This window comes from Drosophila gunungcola, unplaced genomic scaffold (genome assembly GCF_025200985.1).
Source record: "Drosophila gunungcola strain Sukarami unplaced genomic scaffold, Dgunungcola_SK_2 000062F, whole genome shotgun sequence".
Classification (NCBI taxonomy): Eukaryota; Metazoa; Arthropoda; class Insecta; order Diptera; family Drosophilidae; genus Drosophila; species Drosophila gunungcola.
In genome coordinates, this window is record NW_026453225.1 from 282,253 (window position 1) to 296,001 (window position 13,749).

Genomic DNA, 13,749 nt, shown 5'->3' on the forward strand with positions numbered 1-13,749 from the left:
ATATTTTTTCCGTTTGTTCATTTCAATCTTTTATATGCTTTTTCTTTTATTCAATTTTATATGCAATGTTCAAGACAAATTCTAAAAGCCGGATCCAGGCATCCAATGGACTTACTCCTAACTGAAAAGCTCCAGGCTTTGGGACAAAAAGTTCAGAATTAAAATTTGTTTTTTCTAATATTTTTGTTGGAGTGACACCACAGATTGGACAACATTGAGTAGATTTAGTTCCAGTTAAAGCGTTTAGCACTTTGCCAATAAGTGTCATATGCATTTCATACGTTACTGTTATATCACAATTTTCATTCAGTTTATAAACAGAAGGTTTGAGATTATTAATTTGCGAATCTAAAAGGTTATTTTCCATCATTATGTGGGCTGTAGTTTCTTTTACTTGTTGAATTTTTAGAGGTCTGCAAAATCGTAAAGATGGCGGTGTTGTATTATTCCATATGTTGTGATCAGAAGAGTCTATAATTTTTTATGGGTATAACAGAATTCACAAAAATGAAGTGATCTGATAGCTGTTCGCCAGGTGTTTGGTAGCGAACTTCTGCTTGTATATTGAATGTCCCGTTGAACCATCAAATCCATAGCTGGATATTAGTTTAATTTCAATCTGATACAAAACATCGGCTTGCACTTTAATAATTCTGTGCGCAGTATGATACAAAATTTTTTGAATGATACGTGGGCGGCTGTTTCCGTAACTTTTATATCACCAGGACGTGTCCTTCTCGCTTTGTTTCTTTACAGGGACTGCTACAGCATGTGCAAGAAGATTTGTGTCACACCCAATTTCCTTTTTAATTTTGTACCCGCATTCGTGTAAGATAAGGTTGGACTTGCTGTGGTGTTTGGCAAGTTTCATCAATAGTAATTGGTATTTTAGACGCCAACCATGACATGAATCGTTCAAGCACGTAGTTACAATTGGAAAGATATTTATGAATGTAACTATTAAAATTACTGATTTTTTTTTTGTTTATTTCCTTTATTATCTTGGCTTCCACAGTGTTTTTATTAATTTTATATCCACTCCGATACACACTGAATTTTTCGATTGTTGCTGCGCCATATTTCGAAAAGTTTGCTGTGACTAAACTATATATTATCAAAATGTGAGAAAAGAGGGACGAACGGGGACGGGTTTTTGGTTTGTGGTTAAAGACAACACTCACAAATATAATCTGGACCTATTAGTTTCTTTCAGCATGGAACAGCTTATCAGTTAAATTCCACGAAACACGGCGAACGCCTGTTAGTTTTCTAAAAAATTTACATAAATTAAGCATTACACAATACTAAATCCTAACAATTACACATAAAGTAACAATATACATTAAATTGTGTATACCTTGAAGATTGCTTTCCATAATTTGGTTGAAATTTTTAAAACATATTAAACATTTGTGACACAACATAAGGCAACTAAATATTTTGACGAAAATTTTTATTCGGAAATCAGCTGATCGAAAGCTTAACTAAAATTTTTATAATGTATGATGAATTTACTTTAAGAATTAAATAAGAAAGCAACGATATGTTAGCATAGAAAAATCGAATTTATTATTATTATAATTATTTCGTTGTTTTAGAAGTATTGGAATTTTCATGGGAAGTTATAATTATCATGTCTTACAATGAAAACTTCATTTTTTTGATTAAAATCAATTAAATTTCTTTATGAAGTCTATTCCGATTATTCCGTCTACTGGTATTGAAAAATTGATTCAATAAATGATAGTTTTATGGTGGTTGAGCCCTTGCCTATTCTTGATAATTTGTATTGTGTTATTGATGTCCGTATAAACGAAGTTGTCGGAATTTTCTTTAATGAGGGATATATTAGCTCCGGTGTCTACCAAAAAGGTGAGTGATTTTGTGTAAGTTCATGTTTTACTTTAACGAATTTAAATTAAGAGTAATAGTGTGAACTGTATTGTTTTTTGTTGTTGAGTTCTTAAAGGAGTTCCTCGTTTTTCGAGTTAATTTGGGACATTCTAACGGTATTATTTATATTGTTTTGGTTGGGATAAGTTGTGTTATTGCCTTGTTGGCCTCTATTACAGCGGTTTTGAGCCCGATTATTTTCTCGAACTCGGATATTGTTGCTATTTTCATAATTATTGTAGTTGTTATTATCAAAATGGTTGTAGTTGTTATAACTATTTTGATAATATCCTCGGCCATAACCTCCCCCTCGATAATATTCTCCATAGTTATTACCTCGAAAGTATTCATTTTTGTTTGTATAAAATACTTTTGTTCGCATTTCCTGTGATTTCCGTGCTGAAATGAATAAATTTTGTAACGTCTTCGTTCGTTGTTTTGAACGTGCCGGCCTCCAGAATTGTTTTTAATTTAGCATTTTCACAATTCTTTATCATTGTAGAAATGGCTTCTTTTAAGCTGAACGTGTCTGCATGTTCGGCACTTAATCATTCGTCAATTCAGTTGTAAATTGCGTTGCCGTTTTTCCTTATGTTAAATAATTTCGCTTTTACAACATTAGAAGATTTGCCTTTTATAGTGGCCTGAAGTTTACTTACAATATTTTAAATAGTTGTTTTGTTCTGTACTTTGTACAATGATGATTCAACTATTTTGGATTTGATTACTTCTACAGCAATGTTTTCGAATGGTCCCTTGGTAAGGTTGGCCACTCTCAGTGCTGTTAAAAATCGTTGCAAGTGATTTTTTTCCGTCGAACTCTGGAATGGCCGAGGTGATTTCTTTTATGAATGCTCTATTGGCAATCGAAGCGTCTGTCATGTTGATGATATTATTTTCCAAAATTGCGTACGATAAAGGTTTTCGGAGTCCGAGTTTTCCTGATTTGACAGTTCCGTCAGCGTCAATATCACTGGAATTGTCAAGTTTTGTATGTCCTCGGTTTTTGGAAATTCTGTCTCAGTGTTTGTTTCAATTAAATCCTCTGTATCAGTCTTTATCTTCTGTATTTTTTGATTTCTATTTCTCCTCAAATGTTAATAATGTGTTAAGAATAGAAAGATTTGAAATGCCTAACTTATATTCTTTTTTATATTTTTATACCCTTGCAGAGGGTATTATAATTTCAGTCAGAAGTTTGCAACGCAGTGAAGGAGACGTTTCCGACCCTATAAAGTATATATATTCTTGATCAGCATCACTAGTAGAGTCGATCTAGCCATGTCCGTCTGTCCGTCCGTCTGTCCGTCCGTTTATATGCAAACTAGTCTCTCAGTTTTAAAGCTATCTGCATGAAACTTTTCCAAAAGTTGTCTTTCTATTGCAGGTAGTATATAAGTCGGAACGAGCCGGATCGGACGACTATAGCATATAGCTCCCAAAGGAAAAATCGGAAAAATAAATGAAAAAAAATTATAACTTTTCTGTTTTTTAATTTTTTGTTTAGTTCTTCGACATATAGCAATGTTTAATTATTTCAGAATTATGGTATAAATTTTATCAAAATCGGACGTCTATAGCATACAGCTCCCATAGAAATAATAAAAAAATATAAAATAACTACCTAATAATTGAGCTGCAAATCATCATAGTTTCAATGTTTTTCATACTTTTTTTCATACTTAAATAAATCATAATTTAAATGTTTTCAAAAGTATTTAATTAATGCAATAGCTGCAAGGGTATATAAACTTCGGCTTGCCAAAGTTTGCTTTCCTTCTTGTTAAGATTGTTTTTAAATTTAGATAATAACTTTGAGATATCTGTCCAGTGTGTACTGCATAATTTGTCTCCATTTTACAGCTGTTTTCTATATGCAAGGTTGGCGTAATTTTTGATGTCTTTTGAATATGAAATCTGTTTTGTATAAAAATGACTGAAACCTAGAGCGCACGCTGCAAATTCTGCTCGCAGTACCACAATGCATTACTGCTGGATCTCTGGCAGGAAATAACTCCTACATATACGGGGATCCTTGCCCTTGTCTCCATTGCAAACCCGTCATAACAACGAAATCAGCTTCTATTCCTTGTCGTCCAAGTTGGCAAATGCCTTGGTCGCATTATGGATGTCCTGCTGAGCATTACAGAGTTTAGTAAACTCACTCATGTTTCTTTTGGGTTTGCCAAAATTCAAAAGTAAACAAATCCAGATCAGCTGTTCGTGCCACTCACATGTCGGAGTAGCATTAGCTAAATGCTAATGCGCCAATGGAATCAGGCACATTTAAAAAGTCCACTTTAGTAAATTATAAGGCGCGCTTCACTAAAGCTTTCTACTAGAATTTTCGCGTTTTTTTTGTATGGTTGTTCCCGTAACATTTCTGTTTTGCGAAAGACACTTGTACAACTTGTCAAAATTTGTTCTTAATTCTTTTGGTTTATCAGAAATATTTTTCCAATCCATTAACGCTTTTTTGGATTAAAATTAAAGAGAATTACATTGCCAATGACTGAAAAAACAGTACATTTTTCTATTTTAGATAACAATATAGCTTTTTGCGTATTATTGCAACGTGTTATTGGGGAATTAGTTATATTGAATTTTTCCACATATTTAATTTCTAGTCCGTACCCTGAGATGGTTTCCCTTTCCCGTGTTCTTTCTATACATCTGTTTGTGTCCATAATACAAAAAAAAACAGATTTGTGAATGTATATATTTTCTTGTGCATTCACAGTATTGTGACCGTAATGGGCCTAGGCAGTCTGTCGGGCACTCCTTTTTGAGTATTGGCAGATATTTCTCGTCTGGGGCGTTTTTTTTCTCAACAGTTTCCCCGATGATTACAATATTTTTGTAACATTGTTCGGGTCCTGAAGTTTTATTGAGCTAAGTCCTTTCAAGTTTTTTTAAGGCGTCTAGCTCTGAATGAAGTTCGCATGCTTGTTCCCATGATGGCTTAACATTAGCGGTTAATTCTTGTCGATTAGAGGCTATTCTTTTGAATGCTTTTGTTCTTAATCCTCCTTTTCTTTATTATTTTTAACTTTTTTGTCCATCCTTTTTAGATAAATAATATATAAATATATAAACTTTGAAAAGAAAAAAAAGGTTGGTTAATACTCTGTTGGAGACGAAATGAATAATTGTTCTTAAATCCTGTCCAAGTCGTTGGCTCTACTAATATAACGCCTTTTTATTATTTTATTATGTTAAACGTATAATGAGAGCTATTTTCAGGATCAGAAGTAGTATCCACAACGCCTCAATGGCATCCGTGTGGTCAACTATTTCAACATTATTTACAACGTTTGCTAGACTAGGTGTCGTTTGAGCCGAACCAACCCATTATGATTTTAGTCTTGCTTCGGTGGAGAAGGAAGAAAAAATAAATGTTGTTAATTTAAATTTAAATTTTGAAGTTCTTAGGATTTTTTTTATACTCTGTTTTCTGGTTACTTTACATTTTTGTAACCGTTTTTATTTGAACCGTTTTTTTTTTAAATATATGTAAACTATCTTATTTTATTTTTTTATTTTAAGCCTTTATAATAATTTTTTTATACAAAAATCCCTGCCTCCCTATAATCTTTTTGAGCCTTTTTCTTTAACAGGTCAAAATAGCATAATTACTAAACAAGAAAGAAAGCAAACTTCGGCAAGCCGAAGTTTATATACTCTTGCTGCTATTGCAAAAACGAAATATTCTTGAAAACATTGAAATAATGATTTACTTGAGTATATGTTTAAAAACATTGAAGCTATAATGATTTGCAGCTTAATTATTTGATAGTTCCTATGGCAGCTATATGATATTGGTTTCCGATTTTATTAAATTAAAAACGTAGTTCTGAACTGTCAAATTATTAATAAGACAAATAGCATTTTTAAAAAATTACAAGGTAGAAAAGTTACATTTAAGTAAAACAAATTTTTATATATTTTTATTGTTTCCATGGGAGTTAAATAATATTGTCGTCCGATTTTGATGAAATTTAAACCGTTATTCTAAAATATTTAACCATTACTATATGTCGAAGAACTAAAAAAATTAAAAACAGCAAAGTTATAATTTTTTTTTTATTTTTTTTCCGATTGTTCCTATGGGAGCTATATGATATAGTCGTCCGATTTTGATGCAATTTAAACCGTAATTCTGAAATAGTTAACAATTACTATATGTCGAAGAACTAAAAAAAATTCAAAAACAGCAAAGTTATAATTATTTTTCATTTATTTTTCGATTTTTCCTTTTAAGACAGACGGACGGCCAGACGGACATGGCTAGATCGACTCTCCTAGTGATGCTGATCGAGAACATATATACTTTATAGGGTCGGAAATGACTGAAAATATAATACCCTCTGCGAGGGTACACTGGTAAAAAAAACGTAGTAAATTTAAATATTTTGTATTCAATTTAAATATTTTTCACTTTGATTTTCACCCATTGCGGCTTATATTAACTTTAAATATGCACCATATTAATTTTATTTTCGTATTTAATTTAAATATTTACAGAGTAATTTTTAATATTTTAAATACTTAATTTAAATTAAACACGATCAGTTTTTATTTTAAATATTAAAACATTTAATTTAACTAGAAATCGTATGTAAAATAATTATGAAACATGTTTGTTTTAAATATTAGAATATTTAATTTAAGTAGAAACCGTATTTAAATTAATATGAAATAAATTGAAGTTAAGTACGGTGCATCTTTGTTTTAAATATTAAAATATTTAATTTAATTTATAATCGTATTTAATGTTAATATAAAACATCTTTAAATTAAATATTCCAAATTTAAATACAGTGCAATTCATATTTAATTTTAATATGAATTGCACTCAATTTAAATATTTAATTATTTAGTTTAAATATGAATTATATAAAATGTATTATTAAGCGTCTTAAATACAAATATTTATTATATTTAAATCAAATGCAGGGTATATTCATTTAAATTATTCAAAAACATTTTATAACATACGAAAAAAATCAAGCAGGTTATTTTTTTTAAATCATTTTATTTCAGTACAAATTATCAACAGTACGGCTTATATAGTTTATCAAAGTTTTTAACACTTACTTTATACATGTTTTTAAATTGGTTGCTTTGTGGCTTTCTACAAACATAAATGGTTAAACTGTTTTTAAATTCAAATAGTTTTTACCGACAAGTTCAGCAATCCTTTGGCGATAGTCGGCGACTTTCCTGGGCGTCCTGGTTTTTGGTGCTTTTGAAGAGTACCATGTATTGGACGGTAAAATTGAGGGGAGCAGTATAGTCAAAATAAAGTCTGATGAAAAAGAAATAAAGGAAAGACAAAAATAAGAAATTTAATTAAAAAATAAAACAAAATATTTCAAATTGTAATTTACCAATAGTCTCTGAATTCTTGAAATTCATAAACAGCTTCTTGCTGTTTACTTTGTGGATATTATACGCATAGTACTGTTGTATTTTCTTCTTAAACGCTTCCCATTTTAAAGCTAATGCGCATTTCCTTTCCAGGAAACATTAAATTAAAATCGATTTGTATCTGAAAATAGATTTGTTAGGCTTGGGTTTTTCTAAAATCAAATCAAGTATTCGCAGTTTGAAAACTTTGTTATTCTTTTTTCTCTACAAAAATTTAAACATTACGCTACTAGCGGTCCCTGAAATGTTCATAAATAAAAAAAAACGGCACTTACCAAAGACTTTTATGAGCTTTGCTGCTGTAAACAAATTTTATTCTCGGCGTGGTTGAGGGTGGGTGCAAAATTTGTCTTTCTTCCGGCAAGGATGAGCGTGATAACCTTATTCAAGTAAAGATGTTTAGCAAGATGATCAATAATATGATCATCAAGGAAACATATTGAAAGGTACTAATAAAAATGAAATATTAAATTTACATATGTGAGTATTAAGTTAAACCATATTAAACTTCAATATATATTTTTTAAAACAAAGATTAACCACTTGAAATCTAATATTTTTCACATTAATTTAAATAGGGGTACATACATATTAAGTCATTCTATTAAATATTTAATGTATTTAATATTATGATTTAATATTTAATTTAAATACTTTTATATTAAACGTCAATTTAATATTCACATATTTATTTTTAATATTACTTTCTTTTATTCGTGTACTTGTTTTTTATTCTATTCTCAATACAGCCACATATGCATGCATGTGCAGAATGCGTTTACCGTTTTTTTTTTTTGGTTAATTTTTTTGGCGGAAACTAAATCGGTAAACGCACGCTGCACATGCATGCATACAAACATGTATACACAGCGTGCGTATGTACATATGTACATAACATTACCACATTTATATTTTTATTTTTAGATCGGTACTTACCAAATATGCTTCCGAAGCTAAAAATTAATCTTGGCGTGATCTTAATCTTGAGGGTTAATCATGTTAAACTAGATCGCGGTAAAATACACAGTTAAATGGTGAATAACTCTAGAAGACTTTTTTTTTTAAATATTCTCACACACTTACATACAAATATATGCATGTATGTGCAGAGTCCGCCCAGTCGGAAAAAACACGCTTCCAGGATGCGTTCTTTTACGCTTCCTTTGCATGCGAAAAACGCATTCCAGATCCCTGAAAGCTCCCTTTCCTTTTTGTTCGAGACGGGACAAAAAGCAAGCCTTCTTTTAGAACCGATCTAAGAACGAGTCTTAACTTAGAAACGTTCCTCGGGAACCTTCCTGGATAGCTTCCAAAGCAAGCATTGTGTAACACATCTACAGAATTAATATTGATTCCTTCCACAGAAACACATTCAGAATGATTGCAAAACATGCCTTCTAATAGTCTTACCCAAGAATGCAAATATTATCGTTCCCAAAAAAGCTATTGGGAACCGATTCTTTTTTCAATTCCAATTTTTATTTATTTAATTTTTTTTTAATATAAACATGCTTTAAAACTTATTGTATTACTCCTGGCCGTTTTCGTCGTCTCTCATCTTTTTGGCCATACTTTTAGCCTTATAAGTTTTATTTTTGGCCCTAGTGAAGGCCAGTCGAAGGTCTTTAAAATGGTCTGTGAAGCGGTAACCGTCTCTTCTTTGTGACTCCGAAAATATAATAATGAGAAAATATAATATAAAATATAATAATGAGAAGGAAATATGTAATTTTATTAAAATACGATTGTAAGTTTGTAAAACACTTACCGAATAATGTTTCATTTAAATGAATGTAGGACGCAAAACCTTCCCTGTCCCTAGTACCGTCATAATAAAGCTCCATTATCAACACACAAATAAACAAAACGAGTTCACAAAACAAAAAATTTAAATTTATGAAATATATAAATTACCTTTTGTTTTGAAATAGTTTTTCTGGAATTAAACGAAATTAATATTTAAAACGCATTAATTAAATTAAAACTCAAGTCTTATTGCAGTGTACGCTCAAAAAAATAATTCTTTTTATTTGTTTGATTAACAGCCACACACAGTTTTAGGAACAATTTGTTTACATTTGTTTTGACCGTACACTGTTTTTAAGACTGTTAATAAGTGTTTATAAATTTAATATTTTTTTGGCACAGGTACACATCACTTATTTTTTTAATTAATCCATTGTTTGGTTCATGTTATTTTATTAACAGTATTGGAACTCCTATTTAGTTTGTTTATATCAACATACTTACTTGAAAATTAAAACCGCAAAGAATATATTAATTTCACAAATCACAGAGGCACCAGCTATTTCAAATGAAAATCAAAATGCAAGTGGCGAGAAATGCAAAAGAAACGAAAAAGACCGCGCGCATTCTTGCATTTTCCCTTTTTTTCTTGTCGTTTGCTTTTTAGAGTACCGTTTTGTTCGGTTACTCCTTGTGAATACAGTGGCGGAGGAAACTATAGCGCCGGCAATGTAAAATAATAATTTAAAACAAAATCACGCTTTGAAAAAAAATCATGTAATCGTGTATATATTATTACCTAAAATTAAAATATATAAAAAACTGATTCAAATTAATAATTTTCTAATACAATATAAAATATATTAAATATTATTATTAATAAAATTAAATATTAATATTTTTTACAGATTTAATTTTAGGAAAAGTTTAACAAGTCATATACCCCAAACATAACAAAGCGTTCAGATATTGTTTTTAAAGATAAAAAGTGAATATATTTACGCCGCTGCTGTTCATTAAGGAAAATAGATTAAATTGGTTTCCCATTTTTTTGTCCATTCCGAAACAAGACTTCTTTTTGCGTTCTTTCGTAAGCGAGGTTTTCGGTGAAAAACACGATCTCAAAAATATCGGACGATCGGCATCGTTCGGGTTTCAGTTTTTTTTTACATTGCAAAAGAAGGCTTTTTAATGCATTGTAGTGGAAGGGACGGTTTCACAAAAACTCTTTAGAATGCATAAAAAAGGCTTCTTTATAGCTTCTTACATTCTTTTTCGCTTGCAAAGCATGCACGAAAGAAGCTTTTTTATTGGAATGCGTTCTCTAACTTCCGACTGGGTATGTATGCACATAAGAAAAGCCTTAAACAAATTTATGGCAGAATTTTTCACCCAATAACGTGTAAGAATCGCGATCCAGATTAATTATTTTGGCACATCACTATCTTTGATTTGTGTTTCTGATGAGAGACGCGCGCGGCTTTGGCATCAGCGATAAATGGACTCGACTACAACTTTAAATTAAATAGGAATAATATTTAAAGTAACAAAAATAAAATTTAAATTAAAGTTGTTATGTATAACGATTAATATTAAATTCAAATATTGAGCCATACTACTTACCATAATACTTTAAACATAGATATTAATTAAAATAATATTAGATTTAAATTTAAAAATATTAAATACCATATTTATTAAATATATTTCCCTAAGATTGAGCATTAAAATTTAACTGACAATATCAACTGTAATGTTTTGTTCAATGTAAAAAACATTATAAACTTAAAATAATTTTCAGTTTTCATACTATAATTAAATATGACACATTCTTAATTTGACTATGTGTTTTTTTAGTCTGAAAGTTTTTAATTTTAATAAGATAAAATTTATAACAAATTGCCCAAAATTTAAACTCAATATTTACCACATTGAAATTAATATTTTAATATTAAATTTTGGAATTTAATATGATATTTAAAATAACAAAATTAATATTTAAATTTAAGTTGTTATGTATAACGATTAATATTAAATTCAAATATTGAGCCATTTCAATATAATACTTTAAACATAGATATTAATAAAAATAATATTAGATTTAAATTTAAAAATATTAAATCCCATATTTATTAAATATATTTCCCTAAGATTGAGCTAATAAAATTTAATTGACAATATCAACTGTAATAATGTTTTGATCAATGTAAAAATCATTAAAAACTTAAAATAATTTTCAGTTTTCGTACTATAATTAAATATGACACATTCTTAATTTGACTATGTTTTTTTTTAGTCTGAAAATTTTCAATTTTAATATGATAAAATTTAAAACAAACAAATTCACATTGATTTAAATATTTTAATATTAAATTATGGAATTAAATATGTTTTGTATTTAATTTCAATATTTTTATATTTACTTTAAATATGAAATACGCATTTTACAATTCAATATGCGCATATTTATTTTTACTATTTCTTTTTTTTACCAGTGTATAAATATGAAAAAATATTTTATTTTCAATAGATAAGAAAAGTTTATCGCAACTTGCCACCAAAAAAACAAGTTATTTGAGTTTTAGGGTGCATTTTTGGAAGCCAGTTACCAATTATTTCTTGCGCAAGTGGTAATAGTTTAAAAGAAGGTCCATCCAGAAACATAAGCAATATTAAAGGCAAGATAAATATAAAAACAATGAATTTGTAATGTGTGGAAACATGTATATTTATATTTATTGGAACATTTACTCTAGTTCGATAAATATAACAACTCTAGTTATTAAAAAAATAAAAGCATTTCTTAAGATCAGTTGACATTTGAGTATGTGGAAAGTCAATTGGGAGACAATCATCAAGAGTCGATATAAATTTTCCAGTATTGTCGTATGATGTAGTTCTTTGTCGAAACCTCGTTGCCGAAACACTGAATTTTTTATTTTTTGCATCGAAAAACATATCTAATTCGTCAAGTTTGCTAAATAAATTTTCAAGATCTCGGTCCGCGCTTTTGAGAAATTTACATCGTATAGTGAAGCTTTTAGACCTAAAACAATTAAAAATATTTTGGATGCGAAACTCTAACTGTTTTAAAATGTATTTGACATTAATTTGTGTCACGGCATAAACGTCATAAGCAAAACTAAGATGATCCCCAGCAGCACATTTAAAAATCTGAGCTGAATGTTTTTGTAAAAAGTCAACATAAAGTTTGCAGCACTCCAGATTAAGCTTCAGTTTCCAATTTTGCAGAATTAAACTTTGAGTATCAGCATAGTACAAAAATATGTTTTTAATCGCCCTTAGGGTTTCTATTGTGTATTCCAGAGCTTCGTCTATAATTTCTGAAAAAAGTACGTGAAAGAATTCCATTTCCGCAAAGTAGTTTGTAAGCAGAACTTTAACGAGTGTTGGTTGAGCTGTTGGGACTTGTCGCAGCTTTAACAGAAGAGCATGACTTGTATTTTTCGTTATTTCATATAAACTGTCAGTATCAACAGCGAATTGTTCGAAAGAGAATGAGGCTTTATAAAAAAATGTCGACAATTCCTGCATTCTAAGTATATAGTCTTCAATATTCGCAGCAGTATTGTCCGAGTCACTTAACACTGACGACATGGTCAAATTTTGTTGAAGTTTTTCCAGGAAATGTCGTAACTTATGTTGAAGATTTTGTTTACTGCCTTCGGACTTTTCGATTGCTTTATAAAATTCCTTCGGTATTTGTTCTCCTTGTAAGGATTGCGGCAAATGGTATGTTCCGGCGTGGTGCCGATTAGCACTGACAATTATTTGATTGGCTTGAATTAACCATAGTTGCCAGGTAATAAAAGTAAAACAGAAACAATTCATTGCAAAAATTACGATAAAGCTCGCGCTGCCTTGAAGTACTACATAATAGAGAATTAAAATAACTGAGATGAAATGCAGACGATGCTTTTAAATTTTTGTTAGTATCTGAATGATATATAAATAGCTCATAAGATATTTTAACAAGCTGAAAAAGTTGCTACATATAGACAACCTCATTTATAATGGGCACAGCTGAGGTGAAATCGTAAGAGGCATAGTAATTTGTACCCTAAGGTTTTAAATCAGTGGGGTATATATGTACACTTTGTCGAGTACATTTTTAATTATGCTTGGAGGTTCATAATTTATTTTTGCTAATAAAAACTTTTAATACTCGTCCACATTATAAAAAAATGAACCATTACCCCTTTTTTTAAATTTTATTTTAAAGAGTAAAAACAAATTTTGAATTTACAAGAATAACATTTGTATATTAATAATCAGGTTTAATCAGGGTTTTATCTACTATTAAAACAGAAAAAAATAGTAGTATTTCAATTCTTAGAATATATTGTTTTCGTTGCGTGTATGTAACGGGTAGAAGGAAACATTGTCGAAAGTGCTTATATTCTTGGTCATGTGCAGTAGCCGTGTCGACCTAACGATGTCCGTTTGTCTGTCAGTCCGTATGAACGTCGATTTGGGATTTAATATGCAGCCTACAATTTGGCCACCCCCACAAAGCGCGAAGATATTGTTACCCAAACTATTTAAATTAATACTGTTTTTATCATAGTCTTTTACATGATGTTAAATTACAATTTGTGACATTTTTTTTATTTTATATTGCGTTTAACGGGTTTTTCGATTCTCGCTCAAAAAGTTTAT

General features: G+C 29.7%; 1 protein-coding gene and 2 long non-coding RNA genes across 7 annotated transcripts; all 3 read right to left on the reverse strand.

Annotated features, from left to right (window-relative positions):
- Positions 1-7,090: 7,090 nt before the first annotated feature.
- Positions 7,091-10,538, reverse strand: LOC128264256 (uncharacterized). Of its 5 annotated transcripts, none has more exons than XR_008268683.1 (4): positions 10,462-10,538; positions 8,256-8,327; positions 7,284-7,444; positions 7,091-7,201 (listed from the first exon to the last, which is right to left on the reverse strand). It is a non-coding gene; the product is annotated as an uncharacterized LOC128264256 (long non-coding RNA). The 5 variants fall into 5 exon arrangements; XR_008268684.1 differs by having other exon boundaries at positions 8,256-8,305; positions 10,462-10,480; XR_008268686.1 differs by lacking the exon at positions 8,256-8,327.
- LOC128264258 (uncharacterized) lies at positions 8,843-10,452 on the reverse strand. Its single transcript, XR_008268689.1, has 4 exons — positions 9,574-10,452; positions 9,238-9,259; positions 9,092-9,161; positions 8,843-8,989 (listed from the first exon to the last, which is right to left on the reverse strand). It is a non-coding gene; the product is annotated as an uncharacterized LOC128264258 (long non-coding RNA).
- Positions 10,539-11,701: 1,163 nt separating the features above from the next.
- Positions 11,702-13,026, reverse strand: LOC128264255 (uncharacterized). The gene has a single exon (XM_052999666.1). It carries the CDS (start codon positions 12,919-12,921, stop codon positions 11,845-11,847), a length of 1,077 nt encoding a protein of 358 aa, XP_052855626.1. The 5' UTR covers positions 12,922-13,026; the 3' UTR covers positions 11,702-11,844.
- Positions 13,027-13,749: the final 723 nt, after the last annotated feature.